The sequence below is a fragment of the Pezoporus wallicus genome, unplaced genomic scaffold (assembly GCF_028554395.1).
Source record: "Pezoporus wallicus isolate ANWC-B61680 ecotype Strahan unplaced genomic scaffold, APGP_CSIRO_Pwel_v1 contig_5785, whole genome shotgun sequence".
Lineage (NCBI taxonomy): Eukaryota > Metazoa > Chordata > Aves > Psittaciformes > Psittacidae > Pezoporus > Pezoporus wallicus.
The window spans coordinates 5420487-5445561 of NW_026641150.1; the positions used below are offsets into that span (position 1 = coordinate 5420487).

General features: G+C 40.3%; 1 protein-coding gene, 1 long non-coding RNA gene and 1 other non-coding gene across 3 annotated transcripts; all 3 read left to right on the forward strand.

The window, feature by feature from the left end:
* Positions 1-1407: 1407 nt before the first annotated feature.
* RNF149 (ring finger protein 149) lies at positions 1408-19266 on the forward strand. Its single transcript, XM_057422273.1, has 7 exons — positions 1408-1903; positions 8791-9041; positions 11958-12026; positions 14844-14926; positions 15393-15489; positions 18198-18393; positions 18792-19266. Exons 1-7 carry the CDS (start codon positions 1438-1440, stop codon positions 18848-18850), a joined length of 1221 nt encoding a protein of 406 aa, XP_057278256.1. The 5' UTR covers positions 1408-1437; the 3' UTR covers positions 18851-19266.
* Positions 19267-19981: 715 nt separating this feature from the next.
* LOC130606207 (uncharacterized) lies at positions 19982-24808 on the forward strand. The gene is made up of 2 exons (XR_008973913.1): positions 19982-20866; positions 24187-24808. It is a non-coding gene; the product is annotated as an uncharacterized LOC130606207 (long non-coding RNA).
* Positions 21131-21246, forward strand: LOC130606247 (small nucleolar RNA SNORD89). The gene has a single exon (XR_008973925.1). It is a non-coding gene; the product is annotated as a small nucleolar RNA SNORD89 (small nucleolar RNA).
* Positions 24809-25075: the final 267 nt, after the last annotated feature.

Genomic DNA, 25075 nt, shown 5'->3' on the forward strand with positions numbered 1-25075 from the left:
GTCTAAATTATTTTCTTGCTTACTTGTTTAAACACCAACTCTGGAACAGAAATCATAGAATCACAGAATGTTTGGGTTGTAAGGGACCTTAAAGATCACCTAGTTCCAGCCCCCCCTGCTATTGGCAGGGACATCATCCACTAGACCAGGTTGCTCAAAGCTCTGTCCAGCCTGGCCTTGAACACTGCTAGGGATGGGGCAGTTACAACTTCTTAGAGCAACATATTCGTGCCAAATTAGAACATTTGCCTTGGTGCTGATGCAGAATAGGGCAGTTCACTGGGCTCACAGCTTTTGCCTGATGACACCTTCTTGTACAAACTATTCCAGGTTCTACTAGATTCCACCTGCATCAGCAGGCACGATATATAATCATGATTAGAAAGGTAATTACCTACATTTGACAACATTGTTTGGCCACATAGGCAGCAATGTATTATCACATCACTGTTGACTTCTGAAGGAAGCTGGGTAAGGTGTATGAGACCATTAAAATAAGACCGGTAGCTGGTAAAAACAAGAGATCCATTTTGGAAGTTGGAAGAAGGTAGAGATGTCTTCCATGAAAACACAGGTAAGACTTTAAATGCGTTTAAGAAGTATATATCAGATCTTTAATGGAAAACAAATCCATAAAACAATCATGATTATTAAGTTCCTTCAACCTCTTATTTCAATACACTTTTCCTCCTGCTTTTTACACGGCAGTGAGCCCCTTACCATTTTTCATCCTTCCGAAGCGGGCTCCCCTCAGCCCAACAGCAGCACAGGTACCTTCTCTATGTTAGCTTGAGCTGCTGATCCCTTTCCCAGGTGCCACTGTGCCCCTTCTCCACCCCTAGCCAGCCTCTAGCCACCCCTACTCCCCACAACCGCCACGCACACTGCACCCTTGAAGGCGGGTGAGGCGTGCCCCGGCGGAAGGAGCACTAAACTCATTAACTCAAATCCACGCGTGTGTCACTGCCCGAGTGGGCGGACTGGACTTATAGCAGCAGCCCGCGGCTGAGGTTAAAGGCCATGTAACCTCCGAGGCCTGCTCTGTACAGGGAGGTCGGCGCGCGGAGGCGGTTTCGGTTAATCCTCGCCGCCGGCAGCGGCTGTGCGCTGCGGTCCAGCTCCCTCCGCTCGGGGTGTGACCGAGACCCCACACCCCGCACAACAAACAGCCCAAACCTCCCAGCACCCAGCGGCGGGGGAACGCGATGAGGGGCTGCTGAGCTGCGGGGAGGAGCTGCGCATGCGCGGCCGGTAGCGCAGGGCAGGGCGGCCCGGCCTCCTCCTCGCTATTAGCCGCGCTGGCGGGCGAGCTCCGCCCGGGGCGGGCAGCGGTGGTTACCTGCGCGGCGCGGAGCGGCCGTGGGGTAGAGCTGAGTTGAGGCTGTCGGCGGAGCGGTGCGGCCTCTTACCCACGCGGTGCCTGGCGGTGGCCACGCCATGGTCTGCCGCCCCCGGCTGGCGCTGGTGGTTGCGGCGGCAGCGCTGGCGGTGCTGCTGGCGCCGGTGGTGCAGGGCGCGCGGGCCCTGGAGTGGTACACGGCGTGGGTGAGCACGGCCTATGTGGAGCCGCTCAGCAATCGCACGGTGCGGGGCAACACGGAGAGCGGCCGCTATGGCGACAGCTCGCCCAAGGAGAGCGCCCAGGGCCTGGTGGGCATCCCCAGAGGCGCCTCGCCCCGCCACATGGAGGGCTGCGCCACCGACACCGACTACGACGTGCCGCTGCCTCCCGGCGGCCGAGGCCCTCCCGAGGGCGACCCGCCGCCCTGGATCGCTTTGGTGGCTCGCGGCGGCTGCACCTTCAAGGACAAGGTCACCAACGCGGCGAGGAAGCGGGCAGCCGCCGTGGTCATCTATAACGAGGCCCGCTTCGGCAACAGCACCGTCTCCATGTCCCACCTGGGTGAGTGATGAACGGGGCTGGGGGCTCCCCGCCCTTTCGAGGGAGGCTGGGGGGGGGGGGGGGATGGCTTTGTCTAACGCCGGTGGGTCTGCGCGGGAGGGATGGAGGTGCAGGGAGGCATAGATTCCCCTGAAAAATGGTACAGAGAGCTGGGGTTTTCTTTCCCCTTCCTTTAAACCGCCCTGGGGAAACGCCGGGACTGTCTTCTGTCTTTCAAGTTGCATCTCGGGTATCCTGGAGGTGGTGAGTTGAAGCCACCGAAGCCGGTTGCCGTGTGACAGACTACGGGGGGTGCGGGCAGGGGTTCATTCATAGCTACCTTTTTGGCTTTTTACCCTCTGACAGAACGGCTGCGGCAATTGCAGGTAGGCCCCGTTCCGCAGGCTGCGGAGAAACACATCAGGTATCCTGAAGATGCCTGCTGGTGCCGTTGAAGGCATCAGTCTTCAAAAGCTGTTTGAGGGTAGCTTTTGGTACTTGCTTCATTGCAATAGCTTCATCGTTCTCTCATGCGCAGGTCTGTGAAGGATGGGAGAGAGAGCTCTAAGCATCAGGTAATTCTGAAACGCCTGTGGATGCCGTAGGAAACCTGAAGCATAGGGAAGGATGCTGCCTTGTCTGAGTGTGCTAATCATCTGTGGTCTACAGAAGGGATGTTTGTTTTTTTTGCTAAGAACCCAGATGTTCTGTCACTGCAGTTTCTCCTTGGGCTATGACACTAAAGTCTTTCTGGATTTTTTTGAGCATGGCAACATCAAATGCTTAAAGGGGATAAAAGCCCCTCAAAACTCTCATATAAGATCTGTTTGCATTTTTAGATTTCTGAGGAACTGGAAGGTCCTCAGAGGAGGATGCAGAGCAAACTAATAAAAACGCTGCAAATGCCTGTTTCAGATGGTCCTGGTACAAGGAGTTTGTTAATGCCCAGACTGTTGTTCCCGCCCCCTGAGCAAGGGGAAAGGGACTTGGTTGAAGTAGAGCCACAGTGCGTTTCTAAAGACAAAGAAACTTATTTACTTTAATGAGCTGAAAAATCTCAAGGAGCTGTTGCTTCATAGCATATATATATTGGACAGAAAACAAGTCCCTCTTCTTGGAATACCAAGTGGCACGGTTGTGAGGGTTGGAAGCATGATTACTGTTCTTCTTAGCCTGCTGCTTGCTTGGATAGATCAGCCTGGCCAATCTACTGTGTTCTTTATCTGCTGTGAAAGTGGAGGTGGGATGCTGGGTAAGGTGTACCTTTGATTTTGATCTGGTGTGGCATTTAAGGTACTTTGTTGGGTAATAATTCTTTTTTCTTTACCAGCTGTTAGTTTCTTTTCTTGCTGTCACTCTGTATTGGCCAGTGATTGTGAAATTTTCTTTCATCCCTGTGGGAATTTTCCCACATTCCTCTCCATGCCCCATCATAGCCTCTCATTAATTCTGTTTGCTCTTTTGTGGAATCTCTTTCTTTTCCCAACAAGCTTATTTTATCAAATTTTTATAATTTTGGGTGTTGTTTTTTTTTTGTTTTTTAATTCTTTCATCTCTGCAGCATAGAGCTGACAGCAGCACATAAAAACCTTCTTGGGCTTATGCTTAGGTTTGGATTTGCTAGTGTAGTTACATCTATCAGTGGTATGAAGAGAACTGATCCCTTACTGTTGGTTGGTTGTTTTTCTTCTTAAACTGGCAGAATGTTGCTCATAAAAGCTCTACCTGTGTAAGGTCTGAGATTTTAGTGTAGTATGTATACAAGAAGACATTGTTACTTATTTATACTGACTGCAAGTGCAGGTTGCACCCCAGGATGGTTTGGATGGGGCAGGAATACAATAATATAATATAATCACTAGCTACGGAGTCACAAATCTTTGTTTCATGGTTGAAAATTCCAAACATATAAATGTTTAATTTACTTTTTTTCATTGCACTTTGAATTTGAAATGCAGGTAAGAATTACTGTTGGTTTAAATCTTGGATTTTTGAAGGGGGAAGGTAAATTCCATTTTACAGGAGCCAAGTTTGCCATTCCTGTGAAGGGATTTGTGAAGTGACACATGAGGAACAGAACCGAGTTCAGGGAGGAGTGCTGAGAAAAAATACTCTGGGAAATCTGCAGTGCTGTAACTAAGGAGTGGAGTTATATGCATGAAGAACATTCTCTTAATGGATTTGCAATTAGTGGCGCTGAAAATGGTGTGAGATGGAACAATGGTTATGGCTGATAAAGGCACAGCCTGAATTATGTAAGGATGATAAATGGGTAACTTTTCTGATCTCAGTGTTTCATTTTTATATTCTTATGAAAAAAAGCTGACCTTTGAGCTTCCCCCCAAGGGAAGTCATAGTGAAACAGCTTCATATGTGGCTGAGGAGGCTTTTTCCAGTGGAACATACTCATTTTGCCCTAATGACTCAAAGAGGTTAGTAACGTTACTGAATATGAATAGTATAAACTCAGACTTCATTTTTACAGTGATATAGGCTTTGCAGACAGTTTTAACTCTGCTCATTTTTGGTAGCAGTGAACTTAATGTAGTACAGAGGCTTCAGATTCCTTTCCGAAACCAAGTATTAAGTGTAAGTATTAGCTGAGTGTGAGTTGGAGAGGAGCCTGGAGAGGCAAGGTGTAGAGTGTTGTGGAGAGCAGGCCAAGGAGAGTGAGGTTAAGTGCTGGTTAAGAGATTAGGGGGAGGCAGAGGTATATTTGTAGTGGTAAGAAAAAAAGGGTTTACTGGGTCTGTATTTTTCCTGTTATACTTCATGCTGGACGTCCAGCCATTTCTGAATCCTCTCTCAAGCTCTGACTTCAGATCCTGATCAGAACGTAAGTGTCAAGATACCTTGAGGACTACAGAATAAATTATGATTGTGCTTGACACGGGAACCGAAGAAGGCAGACTGGCTACAGCGGTTTCAGATAGGTCTGAAGTGGAGCTCTGTTGCATGGCTTGTGTATTTAAGGGAAGCTTGGGACTTAACTTGAGTGCATTACTTTAGCTGTGTTAAGAAAACGGTCTTTGATTTGCTGCAGCTTTGCCAAAATACACCCAACTAGTTCTTTCTTTCGTTGTAATTTCTTTTATGCAGGTAATTGAACAAAACAAATGCAAACAACTTTGTACTTGAGGCTCTTTTAAGCTCTTTGCCAGCTCCAGAGTGGCTGAGTTAGGGTAATCTTGGCACGTTCAACTCCTTGCTGCATTGCTTTCATCACCACCTGGGATTCTGAAGTGGTGCGTAACTTCTATATTACTGAAGTTTTCTACAGAAAGCCTCTGGTACTGTACTAAAAGGGTAGAACTGAAATCAGTTTTGCCTGCTTACCTTGGACAGTGACTGCATAATGCTGATCTGCTGTGTTTTGAAGCAGATGCTTACACCTGTTTTATAGGTAAAAGTGCGTATCTGTTGGAAACCTATACAGAAAGAGGAATGTGTACCAGTGTTGACTGCTTGACTCTTCTGCTTGCCTGTTCTTCAGGTGAAAACACAATGTGCACCAGGGATTTGGTGAGATGAGGTGGGAATAGATGGTTGAGACAAACCTTGTCAATGGATTGTTAGTGTACTGTTAACCTTTTGGTAAAGGTCAGATACATTTGTTTGGACCAGGAGCTAAATAGAACATTCAGTGTTAATTGTGGCAGTGTTAGCAGTATGCCTATGCTTAAATAGATCTAAGGACTAATCTCAAACCTTTTTACCAAGGTGCTCAAACTCTGGGAGCTTTCTGGTGTTTCTCACGAGGATAAAAGCTAGAGTATATCTGCTATGATAGTGTTATGATAATGTTAACAAAAAAAAGACACATACCAGATTTCAAGTCTACATCATTGCACTGAAGTGTTAATTAAATCTAGGAAAGAAAACAAGTTTACTCTAGCAGAGTTAGTTATTGCAAAATTAGAAGGGTATAGAAGGGTAAAGCCGACTAAACACACTCTCAGTGGATGCGTGTATGTGACACTTGAAGTTCTTTTATAAATGGGATTTGAGGTCTCTGAGTTGTGTTGCAGTTGAAGCCGATTGAATGACTCAACAGCATTTCAGTCTTTGAATAATGTGTTTCAGAACAGAAGTCTAAAATTAGTGAGGAATGAGTTAAAGCCCTTACTCTTACAGGCTGCTCAGGGCAACTGCTTCTCTGAGACTGCTGTTGTTCCCTTTGTAATAGTGGATTGCAAATTTTTTATTCCTTCTGTCTTGTGACCTTCAAGGCCACCATGTTTAGTTGCATGTATTTTTAAAGGCAGGTTCATCATCAAGTCTTTAAAACTGTTAAAATGCTTTTAACGGACGTTTATTTAAAAATGTATGGCATACGTGTGTTCTAAAACTAGGTGTCACAGTGTGCAGCAGCCATTGCACAAAAGTAGCCTGATTTCCATTTCAAGGAAGTAACTAGATGATAGCGGGACTTGCTAGTGACAAAACAGAGAAAGGCATTACTGATTGTTGTGGGTTTTTTTTGAATACTTCTTTGTTAGAAATCATGCAGAGGACTAGATGGCAGAATTAAACTGACTCAGGAATGAGGAAGAAACCTTTATTGATTGAAAAATCCAGGCTGCCTCAGATCTTGAAGTTTTCTTCCTCAAGCCTGAGTGAAACCACGTAAATTTTTCCAGAGCTCCTGTACTGTTCACTAGCCATCCTTAGTCATCACTCCTGTTATTTGTAACTCTTGCAGTTGATTAAGGACATAGGACCTAATCTCCTGATTTAAGTATGTGGATAACAGTTCTCAGCAATGCGAGATAACTTTCTCTCTTCGTAAGTTCTTTTCTTGGTAACTCTGGCATTGTGGCATTGTGCAGGATCAGACAGCAAGGGGTGTTTCACACTCTTCTAAGATACATGAGTCTCTCTGGTAATGCTTTCATGCTGGTTCAGGGAGGAGAATAATACTAATTAACAGTCCCTTAGTATGCTTGGACTTGTGGTATCATGTGGATCGGCACATTGTTGATTAGTAGAACTAATTAGTGGAACCTAGTTGTTTGTGTCCTGTTCATCTTCACCTTTGCTGCTTTGTGACTCCTGAGTCACCTTTGTGACTCCTACCAACAAGGCAAAGCAATGCAGGCTGGCTGGTGAGCTGAATTAGGTACCTGAGAGGAGGCACGAGTTGGGCCTTGTCCCAGTAGCATCTTCTTACTTGTTTCTCCACACCATTCTCAAAATTTACATAAATGTAGTCTTATTTGGAAAATCTGCTCTTCTGTTGGGTCTGTATCTGGCAGCTGGGTATAATGTTTTGTACAATAGGTTAGCAAAAGTGGGATGGTTGTGTAAGATGACGCTGAAAAAGAACAACTGGCATTGAGATCGGTTATTCAGGTAATAATTGGAACCTTTGATGTTTCATCCACAACAAATGGTCTGCACTTCACTGTGCTATATACAGAAGTGAAGCTCCCATAAATTCCTCTTGGCATGAAGTGGTCAGGTTGGTAAGGTGTCACAGCCAGAAGCATCTGAACTAAAGGAGTTTGTTTTAAATATTTTGGGCAAATAACTTTTTTTCTTAGTAGGACGGGAGGTGGGTGAAGCTGGAATGCTGCACTGAGTTTTGAAAATACTTTATGTAATGCTGTTAATTAGACAACCATTTCTTTTGACATAGCTTCTTGGTAGTGAATCTAAGGCATCCAGGAGGGAAAAAAGCTTCATGTTTTCAGTGGGAGGTCTTGTTACAAGTAGGTGATCTTGTGGATCTTAAAAAGGTAGCTGTGACATTACAGGTTTAACGTTCTGGCTAGGAAAACCCCTTTCTTCTTCCTCTACTTTCTCTCTGAATCAAACTTAGTCTCACTTTTTCTTAGCGGTAGGAGTGCAAGTAAGCTACAAAGGCATGACTTGCTAAGGGCGTATAGCAGTGTTGGTATGCACAAAGTGAGAACTATTCAAGTAAAAACAGCATGGACCAGTGAAAAGGTGAAGAGTTTTTGTGGAGGGTTTTTTTTTTTGTGTGTATGTGTATGGTTTGTTTGTTTTTTATTTTATTTTGCCTTTTTTTTTACTCTCCTGGTATTGGGTGCTTTATCATTTAGACTGAGTGCTTTTGAGTTCTAATGTAATAGAAAAATCCTTTGGTTCCATACTTCTAAGAGAGTCCCTTCTTGATAAGTCTTTGTCGTGAAGTCTCATTACATTTTTAATATTTATTATTGAAGAATCTTTGTGTATTTCAATCATAAAATCATAGAATGGTTTGGGTTGGAAGGGACCTTAAAGATCAGATGTTTCCAACCCTCCCTGCCATGGGCAGGGACACCTGCTAGACCAGGTTGCTCCAAGCCCCATCCAGCCTGGCCATGAACGCTGCCAGAGATGGGGCATCTACAGCCTCTATTCCATTGTCTCACCAATGTTTCATGTAATTTCATATTACATACCTGAATCTTTATTTTGTTCACATATCCAGAATAATTGTGCTATGGATTAAGTTTCAAACATAATTGAATGTATGTCTTCATGGTATTCGCATACTGTCTCCATCTGCAGCTAAGATTTCCCCACTGGCAAATAGGGATCAGCTGTTCCTGAGTTGCATGTTAGAACTTCAGCAACTTCAAGATGAGATGTGTATAACCTCCCTGGGTTTTTTTTGCATGGCATCCCTATCCCACCTCACTGTGTGCAATGAGTACAGGGCCTTAAACTTCAACAGATGTATCTTTGCTATTTATTTTGTGTTTGAGAGTTTCATAAAGTAAATAAAGTTTACTAGGAAAAAAACCTTTGTATCAAGTGTGCTATGCCTGTAAAAAATCTCAGAGGTTTTCCTATAAATTTGCTAGCTGATATTAACCGAAGAGGCCCAAATTACTATCAAGCCAGACTACCTAAATTTTTACTGTATTGACTTTCTTCTTTTTTTTCTCTTCCAACAGGAACAGGAAATACAGTGGTGATAATGGTTGGCTATCCAAAAGGAATAGAAATACTGGAGCCAGTACGAAGAGGGATTCCAGTAAAAATGACTATTGTTGTTGGCACACGACACGTGCAGGAATATATTAGTGGTCAGTCGGTTGTGTTTGTAGCCATTGCTTTCATCACCATGATGATTATATCGCTCGCTTGGCTCATATTTTACTATATACAGCGTTTCCTGTATACAGGATCACAGTTTGGAAACCAGGTAATTAGAGATGATAATGCTTCAGGGTATTTACAGTCTTCTCATGTCAAATCAGTTGCCTAACTTTGCTTATTTATTGAAGCATCCTTGAAGATCTGCTTTTTTGCTCCTTTAGTATCTGTGAATGCCACTCAATAATGGTTAGTGAGGCTAATAAGCAGTGTGCTAATTGACATTGGGAGTTTGGCTCCTTATAATTATTAGATATTTGTAAATACTCAGAAATACATTTAGCCACTTGAGTGGCTGCGTAAAGGCAGCTGCTTGTGTGATTTGTCGCCCAGCTTAACTTCCTTCCATTTGACATTAAAAATTATTTTCATTCTTAGGTAACTTTCATGATGAAAGTACTAACTTCCCTAACTAGACTCTTTAATGGTAAGAAACCAGGGTAAATTTTTTAAGACCTGCAAGTAAAGACTACATCTTTTTTGTTCTGAAGCTTTATACAAACTGCTTTTGATACCTGTAATCCTACTGCTCCACTGTAGAGTATGGAATTGCAGCAGCATGTGTGGTGAGATTCAGCTCTCTTAGACTACATGGAGCGCTGAGCATTGTGGAAGTACTGGGAAGATCAGGAAGGAGTAACTTTGCTGTGTATTTGCCCTTTTCACATTCCTGTTGTTTGATAGGTTAAAAAAAGCTTTACTTTCTCCCTCCCGGGAGTAATACTTCATCATAGAATAACTTTGGTTGGATAGGACCTCTGGAGGCTATCTGGTTCAAGCCCCTATGCTCAAGAAAGAAACTTAAATGGAGTTTTTGAGGACCTAGTCTAGCCAAGTTTTGAAAATACCTTAGGATGGCACTTCCCTGTGCCTTTCAACTCTTGCAAACAGGTTAGGTTCCTTCCATGGTCATCAGCAGTTCTGCCATCTTTCTCTCCTAAAGTTGTACTTGTTTCTCTGCAGGCAGTTCTCTCTTTTTTTTTTTTTTTTTTTTCCCCTTTTAACCCTCAGTTCAGAACAAAAAAGTAGTTTCAAATGACTGGTTGTCCTGTGGACTTCCCCTGCTTTTTGCTTGAACATTCAGATTCTAGCTTCGCGGAGGAAGGAGTGGAATCTTTGTTTGCCTTCAGGACTCTAATTTAGACTTAAAGGACTCTTCTAGGACAATGCTTAATTTCAGTTTTAAGTAACTGAAGATAACACATGGGACTTCTGTATTGGTTAAACTTGCAATTTACTTGAAATCTTGGTTCCCTAGAGTCTTTTTTTATTAGGCTTTAAGTCTTAAAACTTACATTCTGAGAATACTTTCAAGAAAACAAAATTTTTTGAGAAGTGTTTATAGAGAAAGGGGGTGTGGTTTTGTGTTGTAATAGTTGTTTGAAGAAAGTTGCTTCTTCCTGTTGGCTTCGGGGTAATTCATGCTAAGGGAAGTTCATGTGCTTTATGAGCAGTAACACTTCTAAGAGCATTTTTTTGTTTGTTTATGAATGTGATGCTTCCCAGAAATATGTGCCACAGATTCTTAATAAATTTTGCCATTAGGCTTGTCATGTAAGTGCTTCTTGATTAAATTGCCTAGCATTAGGAGGTTTTGACACTTTCTCACTTCTCCCTCCTCAAATGGCCACTGAAAACAAAAGCTTACAAAACCATGCGTAAAGTTTGAAAATGATGTGAAAATTTTGGACAAGATAGGAGTCAAGGATTTTGGTCAAGACTCTTAGGAGTCCTAAAAGACTTTTGGAAACAACCGACTTCTCTAACCCAGTCTTATTTTGCTTGTCTTACTGACTCCATTATAATTGAAACGTGGGAGTTTTAAAGCTATGCTTTATAGAAAGCTGCTGTGCAGCTGCTAAGTGAAGGTGAAAATGGGTGTCTTAAGATTTATTCTAACATTGGTTTAGCAGTAAAACTTTGGAAGACCTCCTTGCTACTGAAGATAAAACAGGACTGTACAAAAAACCCTGAGCTGACAGAGAAGGTGGAATAGATGATGCTGCTAGTCCATTTCTGAGAGAACTTTAAGGCTCTTATTAACACCATAAAAGAAAATAATCCCAATTGTCAATACTGTAAGTTTGTAAAATGGTGTAAGACATTGTAATTATAATTACAGAGTAAAGCTGCCATAATGTTTTTTTTTTTATTCTTTTATGGTATTTCATCAGTGAGGATTGCTGCTAGACAGATCAACATCTGTTAATTGGGAGTGTTTAGTTTCTCAATTTCTAGGAGCAGCTAGCACTTTGTCTTGGAATACAGTACTGCTTTCTTTTCTTGCTTCCCCTCAAAGCATAATTAGGACTGTTACTGTATAGAAGTCCAGTATGGCATATTATGTCTATTAAGCCTTTCTTGTCATCGCCTTTGCATAATGTGTCCTTTCAATGCAGAGCTTTGTATAATGTGTGAGACAGTGTTTAACTGAAGGGGAGTATTAATAGCTATGAGCAGCCTTTTGACCTGGTGGCCAGTTGTAGGCTGTCCGGCAGGATTCCACCTTCTCTTAAGCTGGAGCAAAACATACCATGTGCTCATGGGCTTGATTAACTGGAAGGTCTGGTTATATGGCTGTTGGTTTGGCTCTGATTGCCAAAGCCTACATTGATTTCAATTTTGGAAATTGGAATTCTGGAAAGCCCTTAACGCAGGCAGTCACAATCTAAGGCCACATAGCTCAGCTTGGTCTGTGTAGTTCTACACCAGTTGAGTCCATTGTAAAAGCAGTATGCTTACAGATGATGCTTGCCACCATAGCCCAAGAATGCAAGACTTGCAGTTCTTCAACATCTGTGGGAGGGAAATATTTTGAAAACAATGTAGTTAGGCAGAGATTATTTTTGATTTTTTTTTTTTTAGATGCATTCAGAGGACTTAGTAATCTGCATGGAAAGTATTTTAGAAGCTTTGAAATCTAACTCTTTAACTTGTGTACTAATACTTAAAATCTTTATTGAAGGGACATAGGAAAGAAACCAAGAAAGCAATCAGCCAACTTCAGCTGCATACTGTGAAACGTGGAGAAAAGGTAATTCAGTGGCTCTGATTATTGCTGTATGATTTAAAAACTGGTTTAATATCTTTACAGAATTCTCATGACATAATTGAAGTATGACTTACAATTTCAGGCTCATTTTATGGCCTTTGCTTAGAAGGCAGAATTTAAAATTGGTAAGTCAAATTTGAATTACTTGTGACATGTAAGGCTGTTTTATTGCAAGTAATATCTGGTTGTACAAAATGTTGCAGGAGACTGTAGGGCTGATACAGTAAAGATGAGGAAAATTTCAGCACTTGTAAACATCAACAGGTGGATTGCAAAATACTTCCCAGGACCTATTGATTGCACAGTTGTTACAGCTGATGTAATATTTTTTTCCTTAAAAAAAATCCATATTTTTATTGACCAGAAGGCCTCAGAAATCTAAAAAGCTTTGGAAAATGAAAAACTTGTTTCATCTTTTGACATATAAATACGTTAAGGAGCTGTATAGGCTTAAAGCATAAATTTTTTAGAAAATTTCTTAGAAGTACATTTCTGTGTGTTGAAATAAAGCTGTTCCAAAAAAATTAAACCAGCTTTCAGAAAGTTAGCTTTGATACCATATGGCCTAAACTTATAGCTGTGTTAGAATAACTGAAGTTGAAAAAGCCAAGGTTTTGAAAGAAAATGTAACTTTAGAGTTTTCAGGCAGCTCTGATCCTAGATGCTAAATTAGCTTCTGCCATTATAGGCATTTTTTCCCAAAACCTTTGTCTTGTTTGGTTAGTTTTTACTTAAAGATGGTTTTTACTTAAGGACTGATTTGCTCAGGTGGAAAACAAGCATTACTTGTTTTTTTTAATCTATGAGTAAAAGTGAAATGAGAAAGGACACTTCAGTGTAAGAACCTGAGAAGTTGTGGTTGAACAGAAGCTGCTCAGCTCAGGTCACATGCTAAAGAGAATATATCCTTCATTTAGCAAACTGCCTTTGAACTTGCCTTTTTGTCTCTTACGCATTCAGCAAGTTTAGCACTTTACAAGTATTTGTTACTTTTAATTTTATTCTGAATTCCATCAAAAAGTAATCTATTTCAGGCTGTGCACAGAGGCATATTCATATTTCTGTTCGTACAGTGGTGAGATCAAGAAAGATGGAGTTGAATCAAAACTTCTCTAAAGCAGTATCAAAGCATAACATCAGTGTTGGAAGAAATGGATGTAATGTAGGAGGAAATGGATGTGATGTAGGAAGAAATGAATGTAAAGGGGCCATGATGAAACCTATGGTGACAACTGCAAGGAGGTTATTAAATGCTTTTAAGCAGCTGTTTAGTAAACCTCTGAAAAGGATTTGTATTATGAGATATTTATTTTTTGCAGTGTACCAGGTAGTTCCTTCACATTGATATACCCTTCATTAAAATAAAGAAAATAGGGGAATTTAAGTTGTTATACAGTATGCTGGTTGTAGCTATGAATGCATGTTAAATATTAATATCATTCTGCTTGGTAAATCGTGTCTTCTAATTTGATTTGACTGCCTACTATCAGCAAATTTATGTAACTTACTGATGCAGAGGTACTTTCATTAACTAATGTAAATTTACAAGGAAATAAGTCCTGTCTACTTTGTAAATGTGGATTTCTTTAAATATTTCCTTTCAGCCATTTAATAGGGTATATTTCTTTTATTGTGACCCAGTGCAGTCTTTCATTATCGCTTCACTTGGGGTTGAGGTATTTAACTAAAAATAGGTCAATATTTTAAAAGTGTGTTTGCTATCATGTAGATCTTTCCCAAGAAGCTTATGGGATTATTGGAAAATGGACACTCAAATTTGAGTATGTGGTACATATGGTGTGCTTGGATTTTGCCTCTTGTACAGACTAAAAAAAAGTATTTGGTATAGAACAAGTACTTGTCTTAACTTTGCTTGTGTAAAAAAAGAAAAAAAAAAGTCTTAATTTGATTTACTGGGGAATTTAAGATGTTAATTATGTAAATTGATAGCATTCAAAGGAGGGAAAAATTTGCCTTGAACTTGAAAGGTTGCTTGCAGTACTAATTCATTTGAGCATTTGTGGTAATCAAAGCGAAGTGCTTCAGTAAGCAGTAAACAAAAATACTTACTTTGTGGGGGATGAAAGAGAAGAAGCTTGCCCTCTGTTTTTCTAAGTTTTATGCAACCCAAAGGCTTGCATCTGAAGATAATCATCATATTTGCACTGCAACTATAAGCATGTCTTCAAGATGACAGCAAGACCTGTTAGGAAAGATACTAAACCCTTAGCAAGAAACAAATTAAGGTGGGGAAATATGGCATTCTGATTGTCTCTCTGGTGTGAACTTGGAGAGTTCCCCAAAATGCATACTTCAGTTGTCTTCTAGCTAGCATGTGATAGAAAAAGGAGGGGGGCGGGGGGAAGGGTTAAGGGGTTTGCAGTATTTACCCCAGGAACATCTTCCTACTTGAGCACTTGGAAGTCTTTGGGACCATCAGTTAAGAGTTGGGTTGTGGGCTTTCATCTGTGCTGGCCTCTTAATGTTTTCATTTTATAGGTATTTTAAACTGAAATTTTACTAGGCTCCCATGAGCAAAGTCAATGTTTGAGGCTTAACAAATTACCTAAAGTACCCTGTACAGCTATTTGAATTAGAAAATCTGTATTTGGTTGCTTTTAGTATTTGATATCACTTGATCAAATCACCTCTTGATTGAATCTTGAATTAAATGAGGGAGGTACTTTAATTTGCTAAACCACTTTATGCATTTTACATTATGTGAAGCTAGCTATTGCACAAAGCTTGTTTTGTAATGAAATATGGATGTAATGCATTTAAATGTGTTGTCATATTCAGGGTTTAGATGTTGATATGGAAAACTGTGCTGTGTGCATCGAGAACTATAAACTGAAAGACACTGTCCGAATTCTGCCTTGCAAGTAAGTTGCTGTAACTGTTCTTTCTCTTTTAACGTGTTTTCCATAAGAAATATGTAATGAGCTTTCTGGAAACACTTCTGAAACTCTGATACCAGAGCTGAAGCTGTGCAATCTGTATGGCCTGTACATGTTGAAAGGCACTCAGAAGACCATGTAGCACTTCATGTTTATGCAGGGAAAAAGAGCAGTTAGAAGTGTAGGGGTGAATTGGAGCTTTCTTAGGGTAGAGCTCTACACTGTTGAACTGGTAACTATGGTGTCTTTGCGGTTAGTATCCCTTATTTCATAAAGCTAGCATGGAAAATGATGTTTCCAGAGCCATGTCTGGCCTAGTAAATTAAGCAGTAACCAATTGTTAAGGTTCTAAAGGAATAAGTTTCATTTTTAATGTAGTGACTTGCACCTTGTTTGAAGGAATAGTATGTAGCTTTCATGGTAAGTTCTAAAGGGCATTTCTTTTCTTTAGGCACATCTTCCATAGAACATGCATTGACCCTTGGCTTTTGGACCACCGAACTTGTCCAATGTGCAAATTAGACGTTATCAAAGCTCTGGGATACTGGGTACGTTGCACACTTGCTTTAATCTTCAAGGTAGAAGTACAGTGCAAGGAGGCAAGAAAGACTTCATGTAACTATTAAGAGTGAGAACAGTTGTTACTTGATGAGACTGAAGAAGTTACACAAAGCTGCAAGAATAATTGAGAGAGAAACAGAAAAATAAGGGAAATGGGTAAGAGCTTAAAAAGTGTATCAAGCAGCTTTTGAATCCTCTGTCTGCTCTTCTGTGATAATGTATTTTTTTTCTGTCTCCAGCTGATGATAGTAAGGAAGTTGAAGCATAGGTGAGGCAATTAACCCAAACTGAAAATGCAATTTAATTCAATAGATGTAGAGCACGTACTTGATCTTGAGAACTGTGATTCAAAGGAAGAAAATAAGTTTTTCTGTCTTGAGTGTTTTTGTACTTCCACATACACCCAGTGTGTTATTCCTATAAATGAACCATTACTTACAACCTTCCTAAAGACATTCACCAGGCGTTGGTTAAGTAAAGAAAATGATGTGCTCTCTTTGCTTTCTGACAGCACCAGAAAAGAGAAATGAAGACACATGCAGTAGGTTACTCAGTCATTGTTGATAAATAGTCTTGAGTTCCACTAAAATGCCATAAGCATGAAACTCTCTTCTCTTCCGCTTTTCTACAGAGATCTTTAGAAAATAGGGGTATTCTTGGTTTTCAGGGACCTTCTGTTCATAGACTAGGTCTGTGTTTTGATTAGCTTTTCTCTTCATTGCAGAGACTTTGCATATCTGTGGAAGACATATATGAATTACTTTTTTGTCAAAGGTGACAATACTTGTGCTATGTAATATATATATACACACCAGATTGTGGCACTTCTGTGTGTTGAGTCAGACTATACCTAATAGTTGCAATCTTTTTGACATGTGAAATAGCTATTATTACTCTAATATTATGTTAGCAGCTTATTTTTTGCTCACTTTGAATTCTTGGATTGATGTAACTTGTATTACATGCAAAAGGATATATCCATTTGTATACATGCTGGAAACTGAAATACTAGAACCTTCAGAACAATTTTATTCCCTAAATTCATGCTGTGGCAGAGGATACTGATGCCAGGCCTAACTGGAAGAGTAATACTTCGTCTCTTTGTAAGACAGAATGAACATTGGGAAGCAGGTTAAGTGGGATTACATTAAATACAAAGCCTAGTCCTTTTTTCTAATGAAATAGGGGAAATGTGTCCTGCTTATGCATCAGTCATTCGCGTTCCACTGAAGCTGATGTAGGAAATCATTCAGGTTTGTTTTTTTTTTCCTAGTTTAGTTTACAGCCCTATCTAGGTTGCCCAATGTAGTTTGTGGAGTGATTGTGTGAATTTTTTACTGATGTGAGAGGGGAAAAAGTGAGAAGAGCAAGGCAGCTTGTCAGCAGTGTGCTTGCTGAATGACATAACTGCAGACAAGAATGTGCAATCTTAGAGAAATCTGCTAAACCACCTAAACCTTCTGTAAAGAGGCTGAAAGCTCAGTTCAGTTTTATGGAGAAAAATACTTCAGCTGCTTAAAAAATTTTAAAGGCTTAAAGTAGAAAGAAGGCACCAAGTCCTGTTACCTGGCTTTTGTTTTGTAAAGACTGGACATCAGTGGTCTAGTTCTGCATTATGCTATTTCTTATGAGAGAAAGAACTGCAGTCAGCATGTCTGTGTGATTTGGTAGAGCATTACTGAATCCTGTATTTTCAGTGCTTATTTAAATGCCTAAGTTTTGGAAACTAAAGCTATTAATGCCCCCTGCCCACATATAGAGATTAGAGATTCACATGTGTCTTAACTTATGTTCAATTGTAGCAGTTCTATAGCTTATTAAAATTCAGTATGTCTTAAAATGTGCTGCTTTGGTGCTAAAGAAAGAATCAGCCTAGAAATTCTTAAATCTTAAGATGGGCCTTTGTTAATTGTTTGAGGAGGGGAAAAATCCTCATTATGAAGCCCACAGAATAGCTACTTGTACTGCAGTATACTTTCTTATGTGTAAATAATGTTTGTATATCAGTGGAAATGGCTTAGTGAAGGTGGGCTGTTTAATTTTAAGAAAAGAATTGTGTGTGTAGGACTTTGAATTAACTTTCAGAATGTGTCAGAAATAGCTCATGCTATACAATAGGTGAAATAAATTAATGTGGCTGTGCTGCAGATGTTGTGTTCCTGCAGAGTGAGAAGCCATCATATTTGCATTTTTGGAATAGAGTCAAAGTTAGGCTGGAGGTAGAGGAGGAGGGAAGTTTGTTCTGATGTCAAATGTTTGCTCACCCTGGTAAAAAAAAAAAGAACAAGTCCAAGATTGCCCAGCTACAGTAATGAAAACCAGAGGCTTCCACAACTCGTAAGGGATCAATAGGTTTACTCAGTGAATACTTCATATGTGCTGAGCCTGTTTCTGTCCAGACTGCAGCAGTACTGTTGCTAGTGTTGAAATACTCCATCCAAAGTGCTGGCTGGATTGATGACTCCTGTTGCTGCTCTTGGCTGTGGGGTGGTTTTGGAAAAGTGGCTTTTCTTTTGCTCAGCTTTGTTTCTTTGCAGTCGGACAATAACAGTGAAAGCAAAAACTGCTCAACACTATACCCAGAGCATGTAGATCTTTTTTTTTCAATAAGGTGAGGTTACAGAGTGGTGATGTGGAGGAATGTTGATGCCTAGTGGTAGACAAAAGTGTCAGTTAAATATATTTAATTTTGAAGGGGGACCCTGAAGATGTACTTGAAGTTCCGATACCTGAATCAATAAGTGGCAGTGTTTCAGTTGGAAGTCTGAGTATTGCTTTACAAGATGATGACAGAAATGAAGTAAGCGAGTTGTCAGCTTCCTCCACTAATGAATCTGTATTGCAGTGTACCAGTTTAAAAGAGGATGCAGGTGAAACTACAGCATTACTTGGTAAGTAATAATTTAGTTTATCACTTGACAGTCCTTAGTGCCATTCACTGCATTAGAAGAAACCATTCTCTATTTGATGTTAATAGTGTTAGTATTGCAGTGTGGGCCAGACTGGGTGATGTTACTACTGATCAAAAAGTAGAATGTGGTAAATTTTGAGAGAATTCTATTGAGCTGGAGAAAACCGGTCTTGAGAGGGTAAGGAGGGGGAAAGATGTAAACAGTGCTATAGGAGGATTACTTATCCAGAGAATCTTGAGAACCTTATGAATATTAAGAACCTTATGAGAACCATATGAATATGAAATTTGTTGCCAGAGTTTGGATTAGTGTAACAGATAAAACATATTAAAATGGTAAATCAACAAACAATTTTTCCTCTAATTCCTGACTTTTAGATGTGGATGTCAGTAATAACCGGCATGGAGAACATCTATCTAGTGGAAATTCACACTGAACTGCTTTGTGGAAGATATCTTGAATAGACTGTTGAAGAACTATTATTTTTTATTTAATTAGTATGGACTTTTGTCTAGTTAATGGAAAAAATAACAATGTAAATTATTTTACCTTTCAAACTTTTCTAGCTGGTGTTCCAAAAGGGCTAATAACTAAGAATTTTGTACGTAGGAGGATTTTATAAGATCTCCTCTGGATGTCTCATCCTAAAAAAAGATGCAATAACCCTTTTTCTGTGAGCATTGTTACAATGTCATTGTGTTCCAGAGGGTTTAACAAAGATGAAGACTAGGCAGTGAAAACAATGTAGAATGTCTAACTGGTAAATATTTTGGATGCACTATTTACATTCAGTATGTACACGTGGAGAACACTTACAAGACTACAACCGTTAAAACATTCTGAAAGTTCTGATCTATTGTAATCAGAGATGAATATTCTTAGAAAAGACATAATATGACCTTGAAGGAATGAAATAACTTCATGGATATGTTGCATATCCTTTTTTGTCATGAAAAGTCGCTAGTTGCAACTTCCTGTACATGTAACAAATACTAATTTAATCTTGTAATGTGTTCTACTCTGAGTGGATGCTGAGAACAAAGGAGATTTTCTCCACCTTGCCAGCTTTTTATACTGAATATGGCAGTAATAGGTTGTTCTAGGTGGTCTTCACGTGCTGAGCATGTAGACTTATTTAGGTATATGCACACTGGTTACCTCTTTCAATCTTAAACTCAGTAGAACAGAGGTAAAGGGCTAATTATGGCTAAAATATATTTATTAGTCTATTTATAAGAATTTACTTAATTCCTTCTTCTTGTTCCCATCCTGTCCCACTTTGTTACGTACCAATTGAAATTGTTTCTTAGGATCTACAAAGTTTGGTTTCGTTTTTTGTTTTCTTTTCCTTTGCATAAGGATGCTGGAATTCTTCTCTTAGATATTCCACATTAGGAGTTTTGACTTGGTTTGCCATTAGCTTTTATTCCTTTCTTTTAGATTAGCAGTATTGTGCCTTATAGTAAAACACTTAAGAAACCTGAAGCATCTGAGAGTAAATATAAACCCTGGCATCTCCCACTATGACCTCTTATACCACTTAAAGTATATAAATATTTGAATAAGGAATTGCTAAGCTGTTTTGTAAAGAAACATGTATATTTAAAACACCACTTAGTAAGAGTGTTAAGTGAATTGTTTAGGATTTTAGCATTGTCATGTTAAATAATATGCTACATTCCTCAATTTTCTTTTGTAAAGCTGTTACTACAGGTTGCTTAAAATGGTGTCTTTTACTAGACATTTGGTTTAGAGTGCATTTTTTTTTTTAAATGTGTATTTGGAATGTTTTTCAGAAAATATGCAATTCTTTTTCTAACATATATTGAGCTTCAATAGAAGCAATAACTTTTTTAATTTTAGAATGAATGTTCCAGAAATGTCAGAGGTTTCAGCTGGGGAAATACAATCTGAACTTCTATTTTGCAGAGCAGATGTTTCATCCTAAATTTCCTTCCAAAAGATTCCTGTTAATGCCTGTTTTAAAGAATGACAGATCTGCCTCTTCCCTATAGGAGTGTAACTTTTAGGTTTACTGGAAAATTGTCAGGTTGTAGTTCTGATGTCACCAGCAGGTGCAAGTTTTTGTGATGCCTTTATCTTACAAGAAGCACATGAGAATGGAATATGACTGAACAACCATCTCCAAAACTGAACAAATAAACAACCCACAACTAAACCAAACAATGCGTAGGGACACTTACGTCTCCAAAAGAAGTTTATCAACATTTCCAGAACTGCCTTTTTAAACTGTCTCTTCAATATTAAGAAACTAAGTCTTCTCCCTCTTCCTTAACACAAAACTGAACATTGGTGTAGTAAACGTTGAGGGGGTTTAAACTCTAGCTCAAGGAGGAACCAAAAGGCGTTGCCAAGAGAAGTCTTGTCAGTCTATGGATTGTGTCTTGCTGATACCTGCAGCACAGTATTCATGCTGGAGAGGAGAAATGTGGTAAGTACTTTAGCTTTTCTTTAATACCTGCGAAACCAACAACTTTTCTTAAGAATCAAAGCTGGGATCTGTCAGAAAGCTGGGACCTGCAAACCAAAAAGTGTGGTTACAAATCTGAAGTGTACTAACAGAAAAATACCTGAATATGAATATGGTGGTGCTGTACCTGTTTCATTTCAATTTTCACAAGAGTAGTTACAGTTTTTTCAGTCACGTTGGTTTGTGTGTAGTTTGCCTTTGGTATAGTTGAATCTCATAATGTCAGCTGAGGAATGATGACAATAAAAGGCCGAATTGCAGTGCCTCCAGCAAGCAGTTTGCTCTCCTTGGAAGCACGATGACAAAAGTCTTCCGAAGCGAATCATTAGTCTGACCTCAGTCAAGAAGCTGACACACATTATCAAGAAGAGTGGTAGGACAAAAAGTACAGGACAAGAAAAAGACAACCTAGGAAGCTTGAAACGACAGCAAGAGAGGATTAAAACCATGAAGCTCATGACCTACTGGTACAGCTCATCTAATATGTAACTTTAGAGTAAACAGGTGTAGGCAGATGTAGGTAAATACAGGTTCCCGGACTTTGTTGATCTGCACCTATGTCAGATCAAACTGGTATTTCTAGTTTCTTGCACTTCACCTAGCAAAAGCTTATATGAAGGCCAGAACTTATGAGTCTTTATTTTACCCTGCTATGAATGTTTTTGCAGGGTAGGTACTTTGCGGCTCCCTTCCCTGTCCTTTGGAGAATCTTTAATCTGGCTCTTCTGCTCAGGCTGTGGCCTACTTCCTGTGGGAGCTGATGCTCTATGTGTTCTGGGTTCCTTCTGTGTTGTCTACCTCCCCTCCGCACACACACACATACCCCCCCTCCCTCCCCCCTATGTCCTGATCTTTTTTCTCTTCATAAACCATGCAGGGACTTGTCTCTGAGACCTCTGTCCCTTTGTCAGATCTTGCTGTGATCAGGCAGAGGGGTTCTCACTTATAGGCATTAATATAGCATGATTATACAAAGCTTAAAGTGCAGTGCTCACATTGAAGTGGACAGCCCCTTGTGATGGTGAATACATCGGCTGGGGAATATCTCTAACAGGATTAGGGGATGTTACTCTTGTAGAGTAAGTTGTGCTCACTGGCGTGGCTTTGGTAGTTCTGATGCGTACTTTTAGGGGAGAAAACTTGTGAAGTCTGAGTTATTTTTAAACAGGAGGAATGAGTGTATTAAATGGGCTGATTAAAGACTGGAGGTGGCTCTTCACTCAGAAATTTTGGTTTATTAGTAGTCTACACATGCCAAATTGGAAAAGGAATTTGATAGTAAATAACTGCTTAAACTAGCAAGAAAAATGAACTGTAGGCATTTCAGATATAAATGCACATTAACAATAAGCTTAATGAGCTGCAGTATCAGTTTAACTACAAAATTAGAATTTTCTTTAATGACCACTAGAATGGATTCTTCTTTGGCTCGAAGCAATGCTTGGAGGAGATTCTGTGCATGTACTAGAGAAATTATATTAGATAGTAGTAACTCCTTCCCCTGCCCTTCACACCCTTCCTGCCCCCCCAAGTATGTGAATGTAGCCCAGTAACCTGTTGCCAGTAATTAGTGCTAGATTCTGGAGGTATGCCAGAGGAGTCGTAGGATAATTTCACTGCATTGAGAATGCTTTTAATCTATTCTGACTTAATAAAATAGCACCAGTATATTCCTGCCACAACTGGGTTGTTACACTTGGGGAATTCCGGTTCTGTGCCAGGGTGTAACTGGCACTGAGAAACACCGCTGCAACAACTTCGTCAAACACATAAAAGCTTTATTTTCATCACTTCCTGAACCAGGATAGGTTTTCCAGGCTTCCTGCCCAGCCTGCTAAGCTTTCCCTAAGACTAGGCAGTAGTAGTGCAGAGAGGAGCCCAGCAATCTATAGTGGTGGTTACTTCACTTCCCTGTGGTGTTCCATAGGATCATGGAATGGTTTGGGTTGGAAGGGACCTTAAAGATTGTCCAGTTCCAACCCACCAGCCATGAACAGGGACACCTTCCACTAGAGCAGATTGCTCCAAGCCCCATGCAGCCTGGCCTTGAACACTGCCAGGGATGGGGCAGCCACAGCTTGTCTAGGCTGAGGATGTCTGAGGCAGAGGCAGTGTCTACTCTTGCAGGTTGTGATGAGCTTGATCAGGGGCAGCAGATAGGATGGAACAGGTTGGGCTGATTATTTAGCTGCCCCATAAAAGCAGACTTGTTCTTCCTAGACACAGGTCTAGACATGCAACTACTGTCAGCAATACTGACTGTACCTTAGAACGGCTTAGCTTAGAACGGCTTTCTGAATTTGTGGAGCATTTTTCAGTTGTTGCCACAACTTGTAATAAAAACATGTTTCTCTTACACCTTGACATCCCAAGTGTTGGGAAAACTGGGAACTCTTCCTCAACAGAGCCTTTAGCACCCTGAATCAGGACAGGAATGGTGGTACAGAGGCAATGGTTAGGTGGATTGGGGGGGGGGGGGGGGGGGGTGTGTGTTTGCTTTCTGGGTGTTTTTCTTGGTGTGTTTTTTTTTGAGTGGAGAGGCTGTGTGTGTGTGTGTGTAGTTTTCATTGGTTTGGTTGTAAGCACTTGGCCTTGAACACTGGTTTTGTGCAGGACAAAGATACTGAGATCAATAAAAATGTACTGACGCAGCAGCTCTAGAAAGGCAGAACTGAAATGTAGTAGAGGAGTCAACTGGCAGTATCTTGTCAGCTTAACCTGGAGGGAACGGAGTTGTTGATGTGGGCTGCTGGGTGAATCAAATGTGCTGGCAGCTTGACAAGGGACTGTTGTGTTTTATGTCTCCCTTCAGCCACCAGGCTGGGTGAGACTTTGCACAATGGCTTGGACTGATTTAATAGCTTGCTGTTACAAGAAGAGATAGATAAACTGGTTCTTTCTGGTTTTTCTTTTCTGCTCTATTTACTTTGCTCTTTCTTGCATTCAGTTTGAGTGTGAGATGAGCTAATTCAGCTTAAGTGACAGAAAGGTCAGTCTGTTTAAAGCTGTATTTTGACAAGCTAGGAAACTGAATATCCTCACTGGGCAATTAACTGAGTTTAAGAGCTGGGCTAAGAGGATGGGGAGTTGGGTGAAGGAGGAAAGAGCAAGACTCTCTCCTTAAGCAAGCTGAAGAAATGCAGTTTTGTAATAGGACCATGGCGAGTTAGCATTTCTAACATAGAAGATGGCAGCGTTTTTATTTTCAAACCAGAATGGCTGTAAAAATGACTTCAGTCCTGGAGACTGATCTTTACTAGATGTGTCGTTTTCTCTCCTAGGTGATGCGTGAAGATTTGGGAATTGGAATTGTAGATTAAACATGCACAAGTCAACCTGAAGACTTTCAGGTTTTGTTCAGTGTGGGTCCTGATCTCTCTCCTCAGCTATCCTGCTGTATTGCAAAACTTGATTTGAGAAAGTTTTAAAAGTAGAATGTCTCTATAATTGCATGTGTTTGTGTGAAGAATACATTGCCTGGAAACTCTCCATTATACTTCCACTGGATCTGGAGCTACTTTTCACCATCTGAAACATGGTAATGATACTGCATTTTTAAGTGGCATATCCTTAATTCAGAAAAGCAAAGTAATTTTGAGTTTACATCATTTTGTTAGTCTGAAGCTTAAGTCCAAAACTTTGAAGCCAGTTATTTCTACTATAAACATAACTGCAGAGAACCATTTGAATTTGCTGGTCTGTCAACAGCTATTCACAATCGACTTGTCTTTTATGGTAACCTTGTACTTAACTTGGTTGCATTGTTTGGATTAAGCACTGGGCTATGTCTTTTTCCATTGTGTATGTACAACTGTAAGAATGTCAAGTTATGCATTGTTGTTGTAACTTAATGGCTAAAAGCTCAGATTCCATAATAAATTATATAGACCTTTTAAAAAGCAATGTCTGAGAATCCTGAGGGGTTTGTTCTCTTTGCTGTACTTACGTAAATGGATCTAAGAGACTCAGCACTAGCCCAAAATAAGCTTAACTTCATGCTGGGCAGTCTGGGGCAGATCCCTTGTATGCTCTGGAGTTTTCCCCATTTAACCAGTGCCTGGAGGTGGTAGGTTAACCATGGCTGGCTGCTAGATGCCCACTCAGCTGTTCTTCCCCTGCCCTCTTGAGGAAGGGAAGATATGATGGTCAAGGTAAGAAACAGACTTGACT